This window comes from Hemitrygon akajei, chromosome 27 (assembly GCF_048418815.1).
Source record: "Hemitrygon akajei chromosome 27, sHemAka1.3, whole genome shotgun sequence".
Classification (NCBI taxonomy): Eukaryota; Metazoa; Chordata; class Chondrichthyes; order Myliobatiformes; family Dasyatidae; genus Hemitrygon; species Hemitrygon akajei.
This window is the reverse complement of record NC_133150.1, coordinates 10,934,777-10,953,857: the sequence shown is the minus strand read 5'-3', so window position 1 is coordinate 10,953,857 and position 19,081 is coordinate 10,934,777. Positions and strand designations below refer to the sequence as shown.

General features: G+C 41.2%; 1 protein-coding gene across 8 annotated transcripts in view; it reads right to left on the bottom strand.

Annotated features, from left to right (window-relative positions):
- Nucleotides 1-19,081, bottom strand: part of ppfia4 (PTPRF interacting protein alpha 4) — a 682,729-nt gene that overhangs the window by 16,988 nt on the left and 646,660 nt on the right. For 6 of the 8 annotated variants that reach the window (XM_073030364.1, XM_073030363.1, XM_073030365.1 and 3 more), the window contains 5 exons: nucleotides 17,928-17,954; nucleotides 11,705-11,880; nucleotides 7,148-7,245; nucleotides 5,021-5,196; nucleotides 4,848-4,916 (listed from right to left, as the gene is read on the bottom strand). In XM_073030364.1, coding sequence (XP_072886465.1) covers nucleotides 4,848-4,916; nucleotides 5,021-5,196; nucleotides 7,148-7,245; nucleotides 11,705-11,880; nucleotides 17,928-17,954 — 546 coding nt within the window. The remainder of the gene's footprint in view (nucleotides 1-4,847; nucleotides 4,917-5,020; nucleotides 5,197-7,147; nucleotides 7,246-11,704; nucleotides 11,881-17,927; nucleotides 17,955-19,081) is intronic. The other 2 variants (XM_073030366.1, XM_073030368.1) reach the window with 1 other exon arrangement.

The window sequence follows — 19,081 nt, the reverse complement described above, 5'->3', positions numbered from 1 at the left end:
CAGAAGTGTACTACACGTTGCCGAAGCGAGAGGTTGAAGATCTCAGTGAACACTCCAGCCAGTTGCTCAACACAAATCTTTGATACTTGGCTAGGTATCCCATCTGGGTTTTTCGTGGTTTCACTCTCCTGAAGGCTGCTCATTCGTTGGCTTCATCAAAGGACTTTCATCAACTGTCCAGATAACTTCTTCAAAAAAATCAACAGAATTCCCACTTAAGATGGCGCTGGTGAACCTTAGCTACTTCTGGCTGATGGCTAATGAAACAATGAAAGCAACTAAATACTTTGTTAACTACACTTTTCCTGGCAAACGATCATCGCAAGTAATAATCTGTAACTTCCCTTCGGACTTGGAGGCAATTCGATGTGGCAGAACTGAGGCAAGGTAAGGTGGCAAGCCAATTGCTGAGAACATGGAAGAGCGTGAAAGGTCAGAAACTGTGGGGTCCAGGTTCCGGAGTGTATCGATGCGGCTGAGCACGATGCTCAGACGGAGATTTGCAGGGGGAAGTCCGGCATTTCCAAGCAGCTCGTGCAGAGGTTTAAACTCTGGGCCAGATTGAAAAGGTGAGGGTGTTGTGGCCAGTGGTGAGGTGGTTCAGATTGCTGCTTCAAGGCATTTTCTCAGCCCCTGCATTAAACTACGGGACTCTCTTGTGGACATCAATTCAGAAACACTATTTGCATGATTTTTTCCATTGCACACTGGGTGTTCGATGGCCTCTTTTATGGATTATTTTATTCTTTTATTTTTTATGGATTCTTTTTTAAAGGCATGGTGTGGCTTTTATTCTCTGCACATTGAATGTTAGATACTCTTTTTTATATATATACAGAAGGGTTCTTTTTAGGTGTCTTTGTTTTGTGGCTGCCTGTTAGGAAATGAATTTCAAGGTTGTATAACGTATACATACTTGGATAATAAAAGTACTTTGAACTTTGAAGATTTTTTAGACACAAACGACAACGCACAAAGTCATGTCGATTATCTCTAATTAGTCACTGTCTATTCAAATGCTTATATTATCCAGTCCCTTGGAATTAATTCCAATAACTTACCCACTACTGATACCAGGCTCATCAGCCTATAATTTCTGGGCTTACTCTTAGAGCCTTTCTGAAACAGCAGGACATTAGCTATCCTCCAATGCTCTGGCACCTCATGTTTTAAATATCTCTGCTGGGGCCTCTGCAGTTTCTGCACTCGCCTCCCACTGGGTTCAAGGGAACATCTTGTTAGGATTAATCCACCCTAATTTCCTCAAGACAGCAAACGCTCTATAATCTTTTACGGTCCATGACGTCACTGCTGCTGTGCCTCTCTTTTGTAGTCTGTAGCACGAGCAAATACAATGCAAAATACCCATTTAAGACCTCCCCATACCCCTCGAGTACCTCATATGCTCCTTCCTCCCTATACCTGCTATGCACTTCCTTCTTTTTCTTAACCAGGACCTCAATACCGCTCAGAAACCCAAGATTCCCCATTTGAAAGGTTTCAGTGAGATCCCCCTCATCCTTCCAGGTTCCAATGAGTACAGACCCAGAACCATCAAACATTCCTCATATGATAACCCTTTCATTCCTGGAATCATCCTTGTGAACCTCCTATGGATCCTCTCCAATGCCAGCACATCTTTTCTTCAATAAGGAGTCCAAAACTATTCACAATACTTAAGGTGAGGCCTCACCAGTACCTTATAAAGCCTCAGCATCGCATCCCTGCTCTTATATTCTAGGCCTCTTGAAATGTGGCATTTGCCTTCCTCACCACCGATGCAACGTGAAAGTTAACCTTTATGGCGTTCTGAACAAGGATCCCAAGTCCCTTCCCATCTCAGATTTTTCGATTTTCTCCCCATTTAAAAAATAGTCTGCATATTTATTTCTACTACCAAAGTGCATGACCATGCATTTTTCAACATTGTATTTCATTTGCCACTCTCTTGCCCATTTTCCTAATCTAAGTCCCTCTGCATCCTACCTGCTTCAACACCACCTGCCCCTCCACCAATCTTCATATCATCTGCAAACTTGGCAACAAAACCATCTATTCCAGCATCTAATTCACTGATATACAGCGTAAAAAGAAGCGGTCCTAACACTGACCCTGCAGAACACCACTACCGGTTTCCCCCGCTATTCGAAGGTAGAGTGTTCCTCTGGAACGGTTCGTAAGCCGGAATGTCGTAAAGTGAAGAAGCAATTACCATTCAATTATATGGGAAAAATTTGTGAGCGTTCGCAGACCCAAAAAATAACCTACCAAATCATGCCAAATAACACATAAAACCTAAAATAACAGTAACATATAGTAAAAGCAGGAATGATCTGATAAATACACAGCCTATGTAATGTAGGAATACTTTTCTGCAATTATTGCAGCACTGACCACCTTAGTGATAATCTCATGCAAGCTCTCCCGGCAAGAACACTCGGCACAAGCGCCCTCGGCAAGAACACTCGGCACAAGCGCCCTCGGCAAGAGCACTCGGCACAAGCGCTCTCGGCACAAGCGCCCTCAGCAGCACTCGCGGCAAGAACACTCGGCACAAGCGCCCTCAGCAGCAACACTCTTTCCAGTAAACTTTAAGCTATGGTTGCCAAATCATACCAAATAACACATAAAAATACACAGCCTATATAAAGGCCTTCTGAAAGTCAAGATATACAACATTCACTGCATCCCTTTTATCTCTCCTACATGTAATCTCCTCAAAGAATTCCAACAGGTTTGTCAGGCGGGATTTTCTCTGAAGGAAACCATGCTGATTTTGTCCTATCTTGTCCTGTGTCACCAAGTACTCCATAACTTCATCCTTAACAATTGACTCCATCTTCCCATCAACTGAGGTCAGGCTAACTGTTCTATTATTTCCTTTTTGCTGCCTCCCTCCTTTCTTAAAGAGTAGAGTGGCATTTGCAATTTTCCAGTCCTCTGGCTCCATGCCAGAGTCCATTGATTTTAGAAAGATCAATTCTAATGCCTGCATAATCTCTACTGCTACCTCTTTCAGAACTCTAGAGTGCAGTTCATCTGGCCCGGGTGACTTATGTACCCTTAGATCTTTCAGCTTTTTGAGTACCTTCTTCCTTGTAATAGTAACTACACTCTCTTCTCTTCCCTCGCACCCTTCAACATCTGGCACACTGTTAATGTCTTCCACAGTGAAGACTGATGCAAAATACTCATTTAATTCATCTGCCATCTCCTTGGCACTCGTAATTATTTCTCCGGCCTCATTTTCTAGCAGTCCTATATCCACCCCCAGTTCTCTTTTATTTTTTACATACTTGAAAAAGCTTTTACTACCCACTTTGGTATTGTTTGCTAGCTTGCTTTCATATTTGATATTTTCCTTCCTAATGATTCTTTTAGTTGCTCTTTCTAGGGTTCTAATAACAGATGTAGTATTGCACTCTCTCTGATTAGGTCCTCTAGGTATTGATTAAGGAAATTTTCATGAGCACATTTGACAAACTCTATGTCATCCAGCCCTTCTATAATATGGGAGTCCCACTCAATAACTAGGAAGTTACAATCACCTCTATCACAACCTTACATTTCCTGCAACAGTCTGCAATCTCTCTACAAGTTTGCTCCTCTAAACTCTGTGGGTGGTCTGTAATATATTGCCATTAATGTGGTTTCTTATTCCACAGTTCCACCCATATAACCTCATTAGACAAGCTCTTCAGCCTATCAGAAAGACTGTCTGAGCATTGCCATGATGTTTTCCCTGACAAGTAATACCCCTTTAATCTCTCTCACTCTATCATGTCCAAAACAATGGAACCCTGGAACACTGAGCAGTCAGTCCTGTCCCTCCTGTAACCATGTCTCACTAATGGCTACAATGTCATAATTCCCCAAGCTGATTCATGCCCTGAGCTCATTTGTCTTTTCTACAATGCTTCTTGCAATGAAATATACACACCTCAGAACATTAGTCCTACCATGCTCAATCTTTCTATTCTTGAATTTATATTTCTCTTCACAATGATAAAGTAGTCATCATTTCAGATAGATTTCTATGTGCAATTTTCCTAAGTCCAGTATCCTTCAGTGGATTTGGCAGCATCGTAGCGTAGTGAATAGCACAACGCCCTACAGTACAGGCAACTTGTGTTCAATTGCTGCTGCTGCAAGGAGTTTGTACCTGTGACCACGTGTATCCTCCGGGAGCTCTGGTTTACTCTCTTAGTCCAAAAACGGATTGGTTGGGACATTAATTGGTCATAGTAAATTGTCCCATGATTAAGCAAGAGATTGCTGGGTAGCATGGTTTGAAGGGCTGAAGGGCCTATTCTGCATGGTGTCCAAACAAACAAACAAAATGGATATAAATTCAGGTTTCAGTTCTTATTCAGTTTAAAAGCTGAAGCAAAAAAAAAATATGCTGGAAGAACTCAGCACCTCAAGCAGCATGTGTGGAGGCAAAGGGGTGGCCAGTGTTTTGGTTGAGACCCTGCATAAGTCCTGCACGGTGTTAGCACAAAATGTTGACCATCCCTTTGCCTCTACTGACGCTGCTTGGCTGAGTTCTTCCAGCAGTTTATACTCTGACCCAGACTCCTGCATCTGCAGTCTTTTGGGCTGCTTTAAAAACTGCAGCTTTACCTATGCTCGATGAAAACAATTCACTCTGGCAGTGAGCTGAGGAGGATGAGGACAGATAATGCAGCAAGCATTCAAACTCAACCCCTTCTGATGAGATGAAGAGTAACTCTCCCGTGAATCCAACTCTTGGCAACTGTAGGCCAACACTTTAACATAATCAGACAACACAAACTTGACACCTAACTTTCCCCATAGTGAATTCCGAAAGAATCCCTAATACTCACATCATCCAACTTGCGCTCAGTTCCTAAGGCCAACAGGTTGTTGAATTCACGCTCCAAGACCTGCCTTGCCTGTAAGAGAGTTATATTGAAAAATTAATTTGGAGTTCAACAGTGGCACAATTACTCAGAAATTCAAGAAATGAAGGAAGCCAAGGCATTATTCCTTAGGTTACCTGAGTATTTTGTGTGGGAATCTGCAATAGTAATGCCAAACTGTTGTAATCAAAATTTTCATCTAGGGCTATCAAGGCTCCATGTACTCCACTTTCAAGAATGTTGTTTGCATACTCACGAAGTCCAATAGATTGCACCCAATGAATGACTTGGTCATTAGTCCACACCAACACATCTAGGCCAAATTCAAACACGAGTCATTGACTGAGAGTAAAATGAATGTTGTTTTCACCATAAACACAAGAGATTCTGCAGGTGCTGGAAATCCAGAGCAGCACACACAAAATGCTGGGGGAACTCAGCAGTTAAGGCAGCATCGATGGAAATGAATAAACGGTTGATGTTGCGGGCTGAGACCCTTCATCAGGACCTCTATGGAATACAAGCTAGAAGGTGATCAGTGGTTTCACCTATCATCATCTAGTTTCTTCTCCACCTGGTTCTGATTTCTTCCCCCTTCCTTTCCAGCCCTGATGAAGGATTTTGGACTGTTGGTTCATTTCCATAGATGCTGCCTGACTTGCTGATGTCCTCCAGCACTTTGTGTTACTTGCACAGAGGTAATTATATCAGTTCTGGGGAGACCCATATTACATGCATAGTTATGTGTTCAACACTACAGACATTTTTCTGAATAATACAGTGAATGCTGAGGATTACTTTAGACTGATTACATTGTTCTTCAAGAAATATGGTCCAGTAATTCAGCTGTACAAATTAAATGACATGGTGCAGATTATAAGTATTCTTTTAATGGAACAGAATTACTAGAAAGTAGCACCAGGCGCCACAGGTGAATGAAAAAAGCGGAAAAGCAATGAGAACAGAACTTTCTTCATCCGCATTTCAAAGAAGCTTTAATTAAACCTATATTTAAAAAACATATTTTGTTTACGTCTCTATATTCAAACTGAACAGCTGAACACATTAAACAAATGACTTGCTGGTTTGTTATTCGGATTCAGTATCAAAACTAGCTGTGGTTACTTCAGTGCAATGTCACACATCCCATGGGGTTGGGAGGAAGGGGGAGGGGGAAGGAGATGAAGGAGGAGAGGTGAAGGGGAGGGGTGAAGGGGAAGGGGAAGTGGAGAATGGGGAAAGAGGTCGATGGAGGTAGAGGGGGAGAACGGCGAGGGGGAAGAGGGCGGCGAGGGGGAGGGCGAAGAGTGGGGGAGGGATGGGTGGGGTAAGAGAGGGGGAAAGAAAGGTGGGGGAGAGAAAGGTGGCAGAGTGAGGAGTTTGGGGGAGAGAGCAGTAGGTGTGGGTAGAGGGGTATGAAGGAGAGGGGGATGGAGGTGGGAGTGGTAGAGGGGAGGGGGTGGGAGGAGGCAGTGGGGGAGGGGGTAGAGGGTGAGTGGGGTGGAGGGTCGGGGAAAGGGTAGAATCGGAGGGGAGAGGAAGGGATGGAGAAAGAGGGGAAGAGGGGTTGGAGAGGGGAGAGAGAGTGGCGGGGAAGAGCGTGGGGAGAAGTATTATTGGGGAGGGGGGGAAAAGAAAGAGACCAGACTAATGTAACAAGTATTCATTCAATGAACAGCTGTGCCACGTGTCCAAGTGTGTATGTGTTGCAAGTCCACATGACATTTAATTACAAATGCAAAGCGATCCACAAGTAGTAAAGAGAATAATACTATGAGTTTGAAGCTTGAAACAAACATTTATAAAACTCTCCTGCTTAAAATACTTGCAGCTTAATTTTCTTCACAAAAATTGAGCTAATTTATCTTCAAGAAACTTATTTCCATTCAGCAAACTAAGACCATAGAAAGAACTGAGATTTTGAAAATGATTCTCTTGTTCAAAATGATTCATTTAATTAAGTTGCTGGAAGTTCTAATAGCCTTGTCATAAGAGGGCAGTATTGAACAATTCCTTTGCACCCACCCAACTTCACTTGCAAGATCTGCTGGTCAATCTATGAGTAGCAGTTGAATGTTCTGTACCATAGACAGTCTGAATGTTCATATTAAAAAGGGACTACCCTCATCATTATATGGAAGGGAACAGAAGAGAATGATGGAATAACAAGTGGTATTTGGTTGTTCAAACAATGTTGAGAAAATCACACTGGCACTTTAATAAACAGGGAAATTGAATGAGAATGATATTTCGAACAAACCAACCTTTAATTTCATGTTGGCTTTCTTCTCTCCTCCGCTCCAGCTCCTTTCTGTCGTAGTTTAATCTCTTTAGACACATTATACCGTAATGTAAACATGTGCTGGGAACAAAACATATCTCTCAGTAAAAATGATACACAGGCCATTTATTAAAGACATGATCCCCTTGGCTTTGTGCTAGCAGCTTCACTCGAGTCAGAAGGTTGCAAGTTCAAGCCATCCTTCAGCGGCATAAAGAAACAATCTAAGTAAAAGTGAAGAAATGCAATGTTTTCAAAGATAGCACCTTTTGAATCAGTTGGCAAATCTCTGCCCTCAGGGGTAAATGTGAAATCCCCTGGTGCTGCTAGGATTGCTGAGGCATTCGCATAGTACCTAATGAACAACTGGTGTGTTAAAAACATAGAACTTAGAAATCTACAGCACATTACAGGCCCTTTGGCCCACAATGTTGTGCCGACCATGTAACCTACTCTAGAGACTGTCTAGAATTTCCCTAACGCATAGCCCTGTATTTTCCTAAGCTCCATATGCCTATGCAAGAGGCTCTTAAAAGACCCTATTTTATCCACTTCCACCACCACTACTGGCAGTGCATTCCACGCACCCACCACTCTCTGAGTGAAAAACTTACCACTGATATCCCCTCAATACCTATTTTCAGGCACCTTAAAACTGTGCCCCCTCGTGTTAGCCATTTCAGCCCTGGGAAAAAGCCTGTGACTGTCCACACAATCAATGCCTCTCATCATCTTATACAACTCAATCGGGTCACCTCTCATCCTCCGTCGCTCCAAGGAGAAAAGACCAGGTACACTCAACCTATTCTCATAAGGTACTTCAAAAGAAGACAAACTGCAAATAAAAATAATACTGATAACATGAGTTGTACAAAGTCCTTGAAAGTGAGCCTGTAGGTTGTGGAATAAGGTGATAAATATCCACAGCAGTTTAGGCACCTGATGATTTGAGGGTAACAACTGTTTCTGAACCTGGCAGTTGGGCCCTTATGTTCTGTAGCTCCAGCCCAATGGTAGTAGTGAGAACAGGACATGGTCTGGATGATGGTGGTGTTTGATGATGGACGCCACTCTGTTGTGGCAGTGCTCCATGTAAGTATATCCAATGGTGGGGAAGGTTTTGCCTGTGATCTTCTGGAATGTATCCAGCACTTTCTGTCACCTTTTCCATTCCTGGGCCACAGTGCTTTCAGATAGTCCACTGTGCAGTTATAGAAGTTTGTCAAAGTTTTTGGAGACATGTCAAATCTACCCAAACTTCTAAGAAATCAGAGACTCTGTTGTTCCTTCTTTGTGATGACCTTTACGTGCTGGTCCCAAGACAGATCTTCTGATATGTTGACACCAAGGAACTTAAAGCTACTGACCCTCTCCATCCCTGTCCTCCTAACGAGGACTGGTTTATGGACATCTGGCTTCTTCCTTCTGCAGTTGATTATTAGCTCTTTGTTTTGCTGACCTTAGACAATAGGTGCAGGAGTAGGCACCTGATTCTGATTTTCAGTCTCCCTCCTTTATGTCAATTCATCACCGCCTTTGATTCAGCCAGCATCAGTGGTGTTATCAGCAAACTTTAAAAGAGCACTGGGGATGTGTAGGCCTCCGTTAGTCTCGTGAGACCATAGATTTGTGCCTTGGAAAGTTTCCAGGGTGCAGGCCTGGGCAAGATTGTATGGAAGACCGGCAGTTGCCCAAGCTGCAAGTCTCCCCTCTCCACGCCACCAATGTTGTCCAAGGGAAGGGCATTAGGACCCATACAGCTTGGCACCGGTGTAGTCGCAGAGCAATGTGTGGTTAAGTGCCTTGCTCAAGGACACACACACAGCCTCAGCCAAGGCTCGAACTAGCGACCTTCAGATCACTAGGCGAACATCTTAACCACTTAAATTTAGCCACACAATCATAAGAATAAAGTGAGTTGAGTAGGAGGGTAAGCACTCTGCCTTGTGCTGATGGTGATTGTGGAGGAGATAATGTTGCCGAGCCGTATTAAATGAGGAACAAAGGGAAGCTTATGTACAGGTCTATAGAGCCCAGAAAGTGACAACAAAAGGTAGATAGGATGATGAAGAAGGCAAGTAGAATGCTTGACTTCAATAGCCAGGGCACTGAATATCAGAGTCAGAAGGTCTTACAGCAGCTTTAAAATACATTGGTTAGGATAGAGCTGGATAGTGTATGCAGTTCTCTTCACCGCACTGCAGAAATGACTTGCTGGAGCTGGGTAGGTCATGTAACACCAGGATGTTGCTTGGGATAGAACATTTCAGTTATGAGAAGCAGCTGGGTTTGTATTCCTGGTAGCAGATAAGGCTGAGGGAGAAACTGACAGAGGGATACAGAATTATGAGAGGCATAGATAGGAAGAATTTTTTCCCTGAGGCAAAAATTCATAAGCCAGATGACATAGCTTTAAGATACATGTTAAGAGATTTAACATCAAAACATAAAAAACCTACAGCACAATACAGGCCCTTCGACTCACTATGCTGTGCCGAACATGTACAAACCCCATTTCCAGAAAAGTTGGGATATTTTCCAAAATGCAATAAACAAAAATCTGTTATATGTTAATTCACGTGAACCTTTACTTAACTGACAAAAGTACACAAAGAAAAGATTTTCAATAGTTTTACTGACCAACTTAATTGTATTTTGTAAATATACACAAATTTAGAATTTGATGGCTGCAACACACTCAACAAAAGTTGGGACAGAGGCATGTTTACCATAGTGTTACATCACCTTTCCTTTTAATAACACTTTTTAATCGTTTTGGAACTAAGGATACTAATTGTAGTAGATTTACAATTGGAAATTTTGTCCATTCTTGCTTGATATAAGACTTCAGCTGCTCAGCAGTCCGTGGTCTCTGTTGTCTGATTCTCCTCTTCATGATGCGCCATACATTTTCAATAGGAGATAGATCTGGACTGGCAGCAGACCAGTCAAGCACACGCACTCTGTGTCTACACAGTCTGTAGCCCGTGCACAATGTGGTCTGGCATTGTCCTGCTGAAATAAGCATGGACGTCCCGGGAAGAGACGTCACCTTGATGGCAACATATGTCTCTCTAAAATCCTAATATATGCCTCAGAGTCAATGGTACCTTCACATACATGCAACTCACCCATGCCATGGGCACTGATGCACCCCCATACCATCACAGATGCTGGCTTTTGTACCTTTCGCTGATAACAATCAGGACGGTCGTTTTCATCTTTGGCACAGAGAACTCGACGGCCGTTTTTCCCAAAAACTAGCTGAAATGTGGACTCATCTGACCACAGCACACGGTTCCACAGTCTTTCGGTCCATCTGAGATGAGCTCAGGCCCAGAGAACTCACCGACGTTTCTGCATAGAGTTGATGTATGGCTTCCTCCTTGCGTAATACAGTTTCAAGTTGCAGTTCTGGATGCAGCGACAGACTGTGTTAAGTGACAATGGTTTTCCGAAGTACTCCCGAGCCCAAGTGGCTATAATTGTCACAGTACCATGACGGTTTCTTAGGCCGTGCCGCCTGAGGGCTCGAAGATCACGCGCATTCAACAGTGGTTTCCGACCTTGCCCTTTACGCACTGAGATGTCTCTGAATTCTCTGAATCTTTTCACAATATTATGTACTGTAGATGTTGAAAGACCTAAATTCTCTGCAATCTTGTGTTGGGAAATGTTCCTTTTGAACTGAATAACAATTCTCTCATGAATTTTGGCACAAAGGGGTGAGCCATGACCCATCCTTGCTTGCCTTTGATGGACGCTACTTTTATACCCAGTCATGATACCTCACCTGCTACCAATTAGCCTGCTTAATGTGGAGTCTTCCAAACCAGTGTTACTTGTATATTCTGTGCACTTTACAATCGTATTTTAACTCTATCCCAACTTTTGTTGAGTGTGTTGCAGCCATCAAATTCTAAATTTGTGTATATTTACAAAATACAATTAAGTTGGTCAGTAAAACTATTGAAAATCTTTTCTTTGTACTTTTGTCAGTTAAATAAGGGTTCATATGAATTAACATATCACAGATTTTTGTTTTATTGCATTTTGGAAAATATCCCAACTTTTCTGGAAATGGGGTTTGTACTTACTTTGTAACTTACCTAGGATTACCCATAGCCTTCTATTTTTCTAAGCTCTATGTACCTATCCAGGAGTCTCTTAAAAGACCTTATCGTATCTGCCTCCACCACCATCGCCGGCAGCCCATTCCATGGACTCACCACTCTCTGCGTAAAAAAACTTAGCCTCTGACATCTCCTCTGTACCTTGTTCATGATTTGAAGGGATCTGGAGAGAATATGTTCATTCCAGAGGATAGCTGAAGTCTGGAATGTATTGGCTGAGTGGGTGGTGGAGTCAAGCACTCTCACAACTTTAATGGGTGAACATTTGAATTCCCATGGACCAACTACAGTTAAATGGCATTACGATAGATCGGTACTTGATGGTGAGCATTAACATATTGAAGGCCCTGTTTCTGTGCTCTATTACGCAATGACTATGAATAATACAGTAAAGCACCAAAGCTTACCGATGAAAGCTATCAACCATCTTCAAATGCATTCGCAGGTCTTTCTTGGTTAAATGGTCAAGCATTCTTGCATCCACTAAGCATTCCATGAAATAGCTACGATACTGAGGCAATCCAAGACTGGGGAGCCATTCATTACCAATCCATTCATGGTTCATATCTCCATAAGCCAGAGTCTGGTAAGAGGTACAATACAGAATTAGCCACTTATGGTGGAACCATACTGAGCTTCTCATATGAGAATGGCAGCCTTAATTCTCTCAGTCACATACATAAATCCATGTTAAATTAATATATAAAAAAGTAACTAGATTAAGGAAGGATCCAGGTTCATGTATCTATTCATAAGCAAGATTTGAAAATAGCCAGCCTCTACTAATTCATATTTGTATGAAACGATTGAAGAACATAATTCAAGCTTATTGAGGAAGTCTGAGTAGAGTAATATACCCTGTTACTGAGCATAAATACAGAGAGGGCCATAAGACATAGGAGCAGAATGAGGCCATTTGGCCCACTGAGTCTGTCATCAGGGCTGATTTATTATCCCTCTCGGCCCCATTCTCCTGCCTTCTCCCTGCAACATTTGACACCATTAATAATCAAGAACCTATCAACCTTCGCTTTACATATACCCAATGACTTAGCCTCCACAACTTTCTGTGGTAAATAATTCCATAGATTCGCTACCCTCTGTTTAAAAAGAAATCCCTCCTCATCTCTTTTCCATATGGACGTCCCTCTATTCTGAGGCTGTACCCTTTGGAACTAGAGTCCTCCCTTTATAAAACACATCTTCTCAACATCTGGGCTTTTCAATATTTGATAGGTTTCAATGAGATACTCCTCATTCTTCTAAATTCCAGTGAGTACAGGCCCATCAGCACTTACCTTGTTCAGCAGCCTCAGTTGCAGCACTTTGTCAAAGGCCTTCTGAAAATCCAAGTACACAACATCCTATGACACTCCTTTGTCTATCCTGCCTGTTATTTGTCAGGCAAGATATCCCCTTAAGGAAACCAAGCTGACTTTGCCTGTTTTATCATGTGCCTCCAGGTACCACAAAACTTCATCTTTAATAATGGACTCCAACATCCTGCCAACCATTGAAGTCAGGCTAACTGGTCTATAATTTCCTTTCTTCAGCCTCCCTCACTTCTTTAAGAGTGGAGTGACATTTACCATTTTCCAGTCCTCCAGAACCATTCCAGAATCTAGTAATTCTTGAAAGATCATTACTAAGGCCTCCAAAATATATTCAGCTACCTCTTTCGGAACCCTGGGGTGTATTCCATCTGGTCCAGGTGACTCATCTACCTTCAGACCTTTCAGCTTCCCAAGCACCTTCTCCTTACTAAAAGCAACTACATTCACTTCTGTCTCCTGACAGCCTTGAACTTCTGGCATTCTGCTAGTGTCTTCTACAGTGAAGACTGACGCAAAATAGGTATTAAGTTTATCCGCCATTTCTTTGTCCTCCGTTACTATCTCTCTATACAAAATTATGAGGGGTATCGATTGGGTAAATGTAAGCAGGCTTTTTCTACTGAGGTTGGGTTGGACTACAACCAGAGGTCATGGGTCAAGGGTGAAAGGTGAAACGTTTAAGGGAAACATGAGGAGAAACTTCTTCACTCAGAGGGTTGTGAGAGTGTGGAATTACCTGCCAGCACAAGTGGTGCATGCAAACTCGATTTCAAAGTTTAAAGTAAAAATTATTATCGGAGTACTGCATGTCACCACATACAACCCTGAGATTCTTTTTCCTGCAGGTATACTTAGCAAATCTATAGAACAGTAACTGTAAACAAGATCAGTGAACAACAAACTGTGCAAATGCAAAGTAGGCAGTTTAAGTGGTTTTGACATGGACTAGATGGGCCAAAGGGCCCGTTTCTATGCTGTACTTTTCTCTAACTCTATGAATCTCCAGCATCATTTTCCAGTCCAATATCCACTCTTGTTTCTCTTTTACTCTTTATATATCTGGAAAAACTTTTGGTATTCTTTTTACATTATTGGTTACTTCACCTTTATTTTTAATCTTTTCTCTCTGTATGGCTTTTTAAATTGTTTTCTGTTGTCTCTCTTTTGCTTTTATATTGTCTTTGACTTCTGTTATCAGCCATGGCTGTCTCATCTTCCCTTTAGATTACTTCTTCTTCGGGATCAATCCATCTTGCACTTCCAAATTGCTTCCAAAAATTCAAATAATTGCTTTTCTGCCATCAGTGTCCCTTTCCAGTGAATTTTGGTCAGCTCCCCTCTCCTGCCTCTGTAATTCACTTTACTCCACTATAATACTGATATGTCTGAGTTTAGCTTCTGCCTCTCAAACTGTAGGGTGAACTCTATCATATTATGCCCAGTGCCTCTTAAGTGTTCCTTTACCTTAAGCTCACTAATCATATCGAGCTTATTACACAATCCAGAATTGACCTTCCCCTAGTGGGCTAAACCACAAGCTACTCCTAAAAAGGCATCTTGTAAGCATCGTAGAAATTCCATTTCTTGGGATCCAGCACCAACCTGATTGTATCAACCTACATGCATATTGAAATCCCCTATAACTATCGTAACATTGCCTTTTGATATGCCCTGTACAGTACCTATAAAACATATACATCCCCCCTCAGAAGTTTTCATGTTTTATTGCTTTACAACATTGAATCACAATGGATTTAATTTGGCTTTTTTGACACTGATCAACTGAAAACACTCGATTCAAAGTGAAAACAAATTTCTACAAATTTATTACAATTACTAAACACAAAATAATTGATTGCTTAATTACTCACCCTCTTCAAGTCAGTGTTTAGTAGATACACCTTTGGCAACAATTACAGCCTTGAGTCTGTATGGATTAGTTTCCATCAGCTTTGCACATTGGGACACTGCAATTTTTCCCCTACTCTTCTTTACGAAAAAAGCTCAAGCTCTGTCAGATTGCATGTGGATTATGAGTGAACAGCCCTTTACAAATCCAGTCACAAATTCTCAGTTGGATTGAGGTCTGGACTCTGACACTCCAGGACATTAACTTTGTTGTTCTTAAGCCACCTGTGTAGCTTTGGCTTCATGCTTGGGATCATTGTCTTGCTGGAAAACAAATCTTCTCCCAAGCTGTAGTTCTCTTGCAGGTTGCATCAGGTTTTCCCCCAAGATTTCCCTGCATTTTGCTGTATTTAATTTATTCTCCACCTTCACAAACCTTCCACAGCCTGCTGCAGTAAAGCATCCCCACAACATGATGCAGTCACCACTATGCTTCATGGTAGGGATGCTGTGTTTTTGATTATGTGCAGTGTTTAGTCTGATGCCCAAAAAAGCTCAATTTTGATTTTATTGGACCATAGAACCTCCTTCCAGCTGACTTCAGAGTCTCCCATATGCCATCTGGCAAACTCTGGTAGAGATTTCATGTGTGTTTTTCTCAACAGTGGTTTTCTCTTTGCCGCTCTCCCAAAAAGCTCCAATGGTGAAGCACCCGAGGAACAGTTGTATGTGCAGTCCTTCCATCTCAGCTACTGAAGCTTGTAACTCCTCCAGAGCTGTCATCGGTCTCTTGTGGCTTCCCTCACTAGTGCCCTTATTGCACAGTCTCTCAGTTTTTGAGGACAGCCTGCTCTGGCAGATTTACAGCTGTGCCATATTCTTTCCATTTCTTGGTGATTGACTGAACTGTACTCCAAGGGATATTCAGTGACTTGGAAATTTCCTTGTATCCTTCTCCTGACTTGCATTTTTTAATAACGCTTTCCCGGAGTTGCTTGGAGAGTTCTTTTGTTGTTGCCAGGATGCTGATCTTCCAGATACAGGTGTATTTTTACTACAATCAATTGAAACACCTTGACTGCACACAGGTTTATATATAGCTAGGACACTTTAACTAATCATGTGATTTCTAAAACTAATTGGCTGCACCAGTGATGGTTTGGTGTGTCATATTAAAGGGGGAGAATATTTACACAATCATTTTGTGTCTTACATTCGTAATTAATTTAAATCACTTTGTAGAGATCTGTTTTCACTTTGATACAAAAGAGTCTTTTTCCTGTTTATTAGTATCAAAAAAGCCAAATCAAATCCACTGTGATTCAATATTGTAAAACAATAAAACATGAAAACTTCCGGGGAAGGGGGGTGAAAACTTTGTATTAGGCACTGTATATTACTTCCATCAGAGTCTTTGTACCCTTGCATTTTCTTTACTCCACTCACAAAGGTTCTAAACATCTTCTGATCTTTTAATAGATGCCTTTAAATGTAATGAAACTAACAATGAAATTACTAGTAAAATTAAAAAAATAGCACTCACAATAACTTGTGTGTAGTAACGAGTAAGATGCTGGATTTGCTCAAAAAAGCAAACTAAATGGAACAGCAGGCAGATGAGCATATAAATTGAATCTGAAAGCCAGGCTGTAACAGCTGCTTCCATCCTCTTGGATTCCCTCCAAATGTTTAATACAACATTTTATTATGGTAAATGGTTGAAGTATTTGAAATCTTGAAGCTCTAACCAAGCCAATAGTTATAGACTGCACTTAGTGCATGAGTTCCTCAACACAGGTACTCCCAGGGTTGTGTCCTGAATCCCCTTTACATCTATGACTGTGCCACATCTACATCTACATCTGTGCCACACACAGCTCCAATCTGCTGATCAAATTCGCAGATAACTCGACATTGATCAGCCTCATTTCTAGCGGTGACGAGATAGCCTCAGAGGAGAGATTGACACCCTGACACAGTGGTGCAAAGATAACAACCTCTCCCTCAATGTCCACAAAACAAAAGAGCTGATCATGGATTACAGGAGGAATGGAGACAGGCTCACCCCAATCAATATCAATGGGACTGCAGTTGAGAGGGTGAGTAGTTTCAAGTTCCTCAGTATACACATCACCGAAGACCTCACCTGGACTGTACACACCGGCTGTGTGGCAATAAAAGCACACAGTGTTCCTTCCACCTCAGGCGACTGATGAAATTCGGCATGAGCCCCCAAACCCTCAACATCTTCTACAGGGGCACCATTGAGAGCATCTTGACTGGCTGTATCACCACCAGGTATGGGAACTGCACCCTTGATTGCTGGGCACTGCAGAGAGTGGTAGGACAGCTCAGTGCATCTGTGGATGTGAACTTCCCTCCACTGAGGATATCTACAGCAGCAGGTGCTTAAAGAAGGCCTGGAAGATCAGCAGGGAAACCAGTCACCCGAACCATAAACTTTTTCAGCGGCTTCCATCTGGCAAACGGTACCGCAGTATTAAAGCCAGCACCAACAGGCTAAAGGACAGCCTCTTTCTACAAACCATTAAATTCACATTTCTGTACATTGCGATAGAATCATAACACAAAGATTTTTTACTCCCTCACATTGTAGGGTGGATGTAAGATTTAAATAAATTCAAATTATCCCTACATAGGATTCAAAACTTGCTGGTAATAGAGTTGTTCCATGTGTAAAGACTAGTTCTGGATTCAAGGGCAAAAACAATGTAAAAACAAGCAGGTCAAATTCAACCAACACAACAGCTCAAAAGGTGCAAGTCAACATTTTGAGTTAAAGCCCTATATTATATTATGACCATGAGAAGGGTCCAAAATGTCAACCCACAGCTCTTGCCTCCACAGATATTGCTTTATCCACTGAGTTCTTCCTGAATTCTGCATTTTGGTCTGTATGTAATCTCTCCTGAAGGCTCTTCCTTTGAAGTTTGATTCACAGATTCTAGCTCATTAACACTAATCCAACCACCCATTTGTCATATTCAAGGATAGAAAACAACTGTCAGCAAGATATTCTATTATATATATTTCACTCAAACTGCAATATTTTATCCTTGTCAGCATCGCAACTTAATTTGCCAGTAGAAACCAAGTATAAAGATAAATGACTTCTCTGTTTTCCCTTATTTGCCTGATAATTCAGTTATGAAAATAAATAAATCTAAGAGGTCTCCACAATTCTGTTGTGCATTTGGGTTCCATGTACTTTAATACCTCAAAACCTAATGTTCTGAGTTTTAGATTGTGGCTACAAGGTACATTTAAAGATCTAAGTACCGAGAGCTTGCATTTGGAAATTATGGGGAGGGGAATGGATGGGGGATTGAATTGTTGAGTTGACAGTTCAGAAAGATTTGTTTAATATATATATAGTACAGTAGTTACAAATAAACCTGAAATTTACTCAAATATTTAGTACACTCACCTGAGCCCAACTGCCCTCCTCATTCTCCTAATAGTTTAGCAAGTTAGTAAATGTATTAGCAGAAAAATAGAAAGTAAAAAAAAATTGATTAGTTCGACCAAAACAAATTCCTAGGCTAGAACATTATTTCACCTCATGAGCACTTTTTGCACGACAGATAACAAAAGTTAATGTAGATTGGAAAGTTCAGTAATTCGATTTGTCAAACTTCATTGTAATAAACAAATACGTACTGTACAGATAGTAACAGTGCCTGGATAACCGCAGTTCAAAAACTGTCACATTTTCATTATATGGCAAATGAAATACAAACAGACAAGAAAATTGCATCTCACTTGGGTTGACATAATTGCCTATATTTCAATAAAGGAAACATGATCAGGCCAATCACTGGAAATCCATGGGCTGAGAGGACAGCGTTCTTTTGTTATTGCATCTGAGTACTGCTCTTAATAATATCATATATTCATCAATTAGGATTAAAGAGTTCATTCTTATACAGATAGAACTTTGGCTCAGGAACAGAAACAGAGATTGGTGGTGAGTAGCTGTTTATCAATACATAGTAGTATCGCCAGGGGTTAAAATCACTTAACTTTAGAAAACAACTAATAGCATACAGTCTGATTTATTAAAACATTAAAATTTATAATAATTGTAAAAGATGTTCAGTTCAGTGCGTATAATTGTAATTAAATTTATATTGCTAAAGCTCATTTGATGCAGCAATACAGATATGGTAAATAATTGAGACCCTTACTCAGTCAATATAATCAGAGCTTGATTTATTATCGACATTAGAACCTCAAAAAGAATAGAGATTGCCCAAGTATATTCAATGACTTTCTATGCTGAAAATTTGTATCAAACATATTGATATTTGTATTATGCACTTTGTTTAAAGTAACACTGACTAAATAATGTCCCCTTATTTCTTTAATCTGTAACAATTAATTATGCCAAAAACAGAGTCTGCAAACAAATATGCATAGCATGTAGTGAAACTTTCTGTGTGATCACAGTAAAATAAATTATGACTCCAGACAGCCAAGTGCTGCATGGAAGGCTATAATCTTAAAATGCTTATAGTGGGAAGCTTCATTTCCAAACAACACACACAAAATGCTGGTGGAACACAGCAGGCCAGGCAGCAT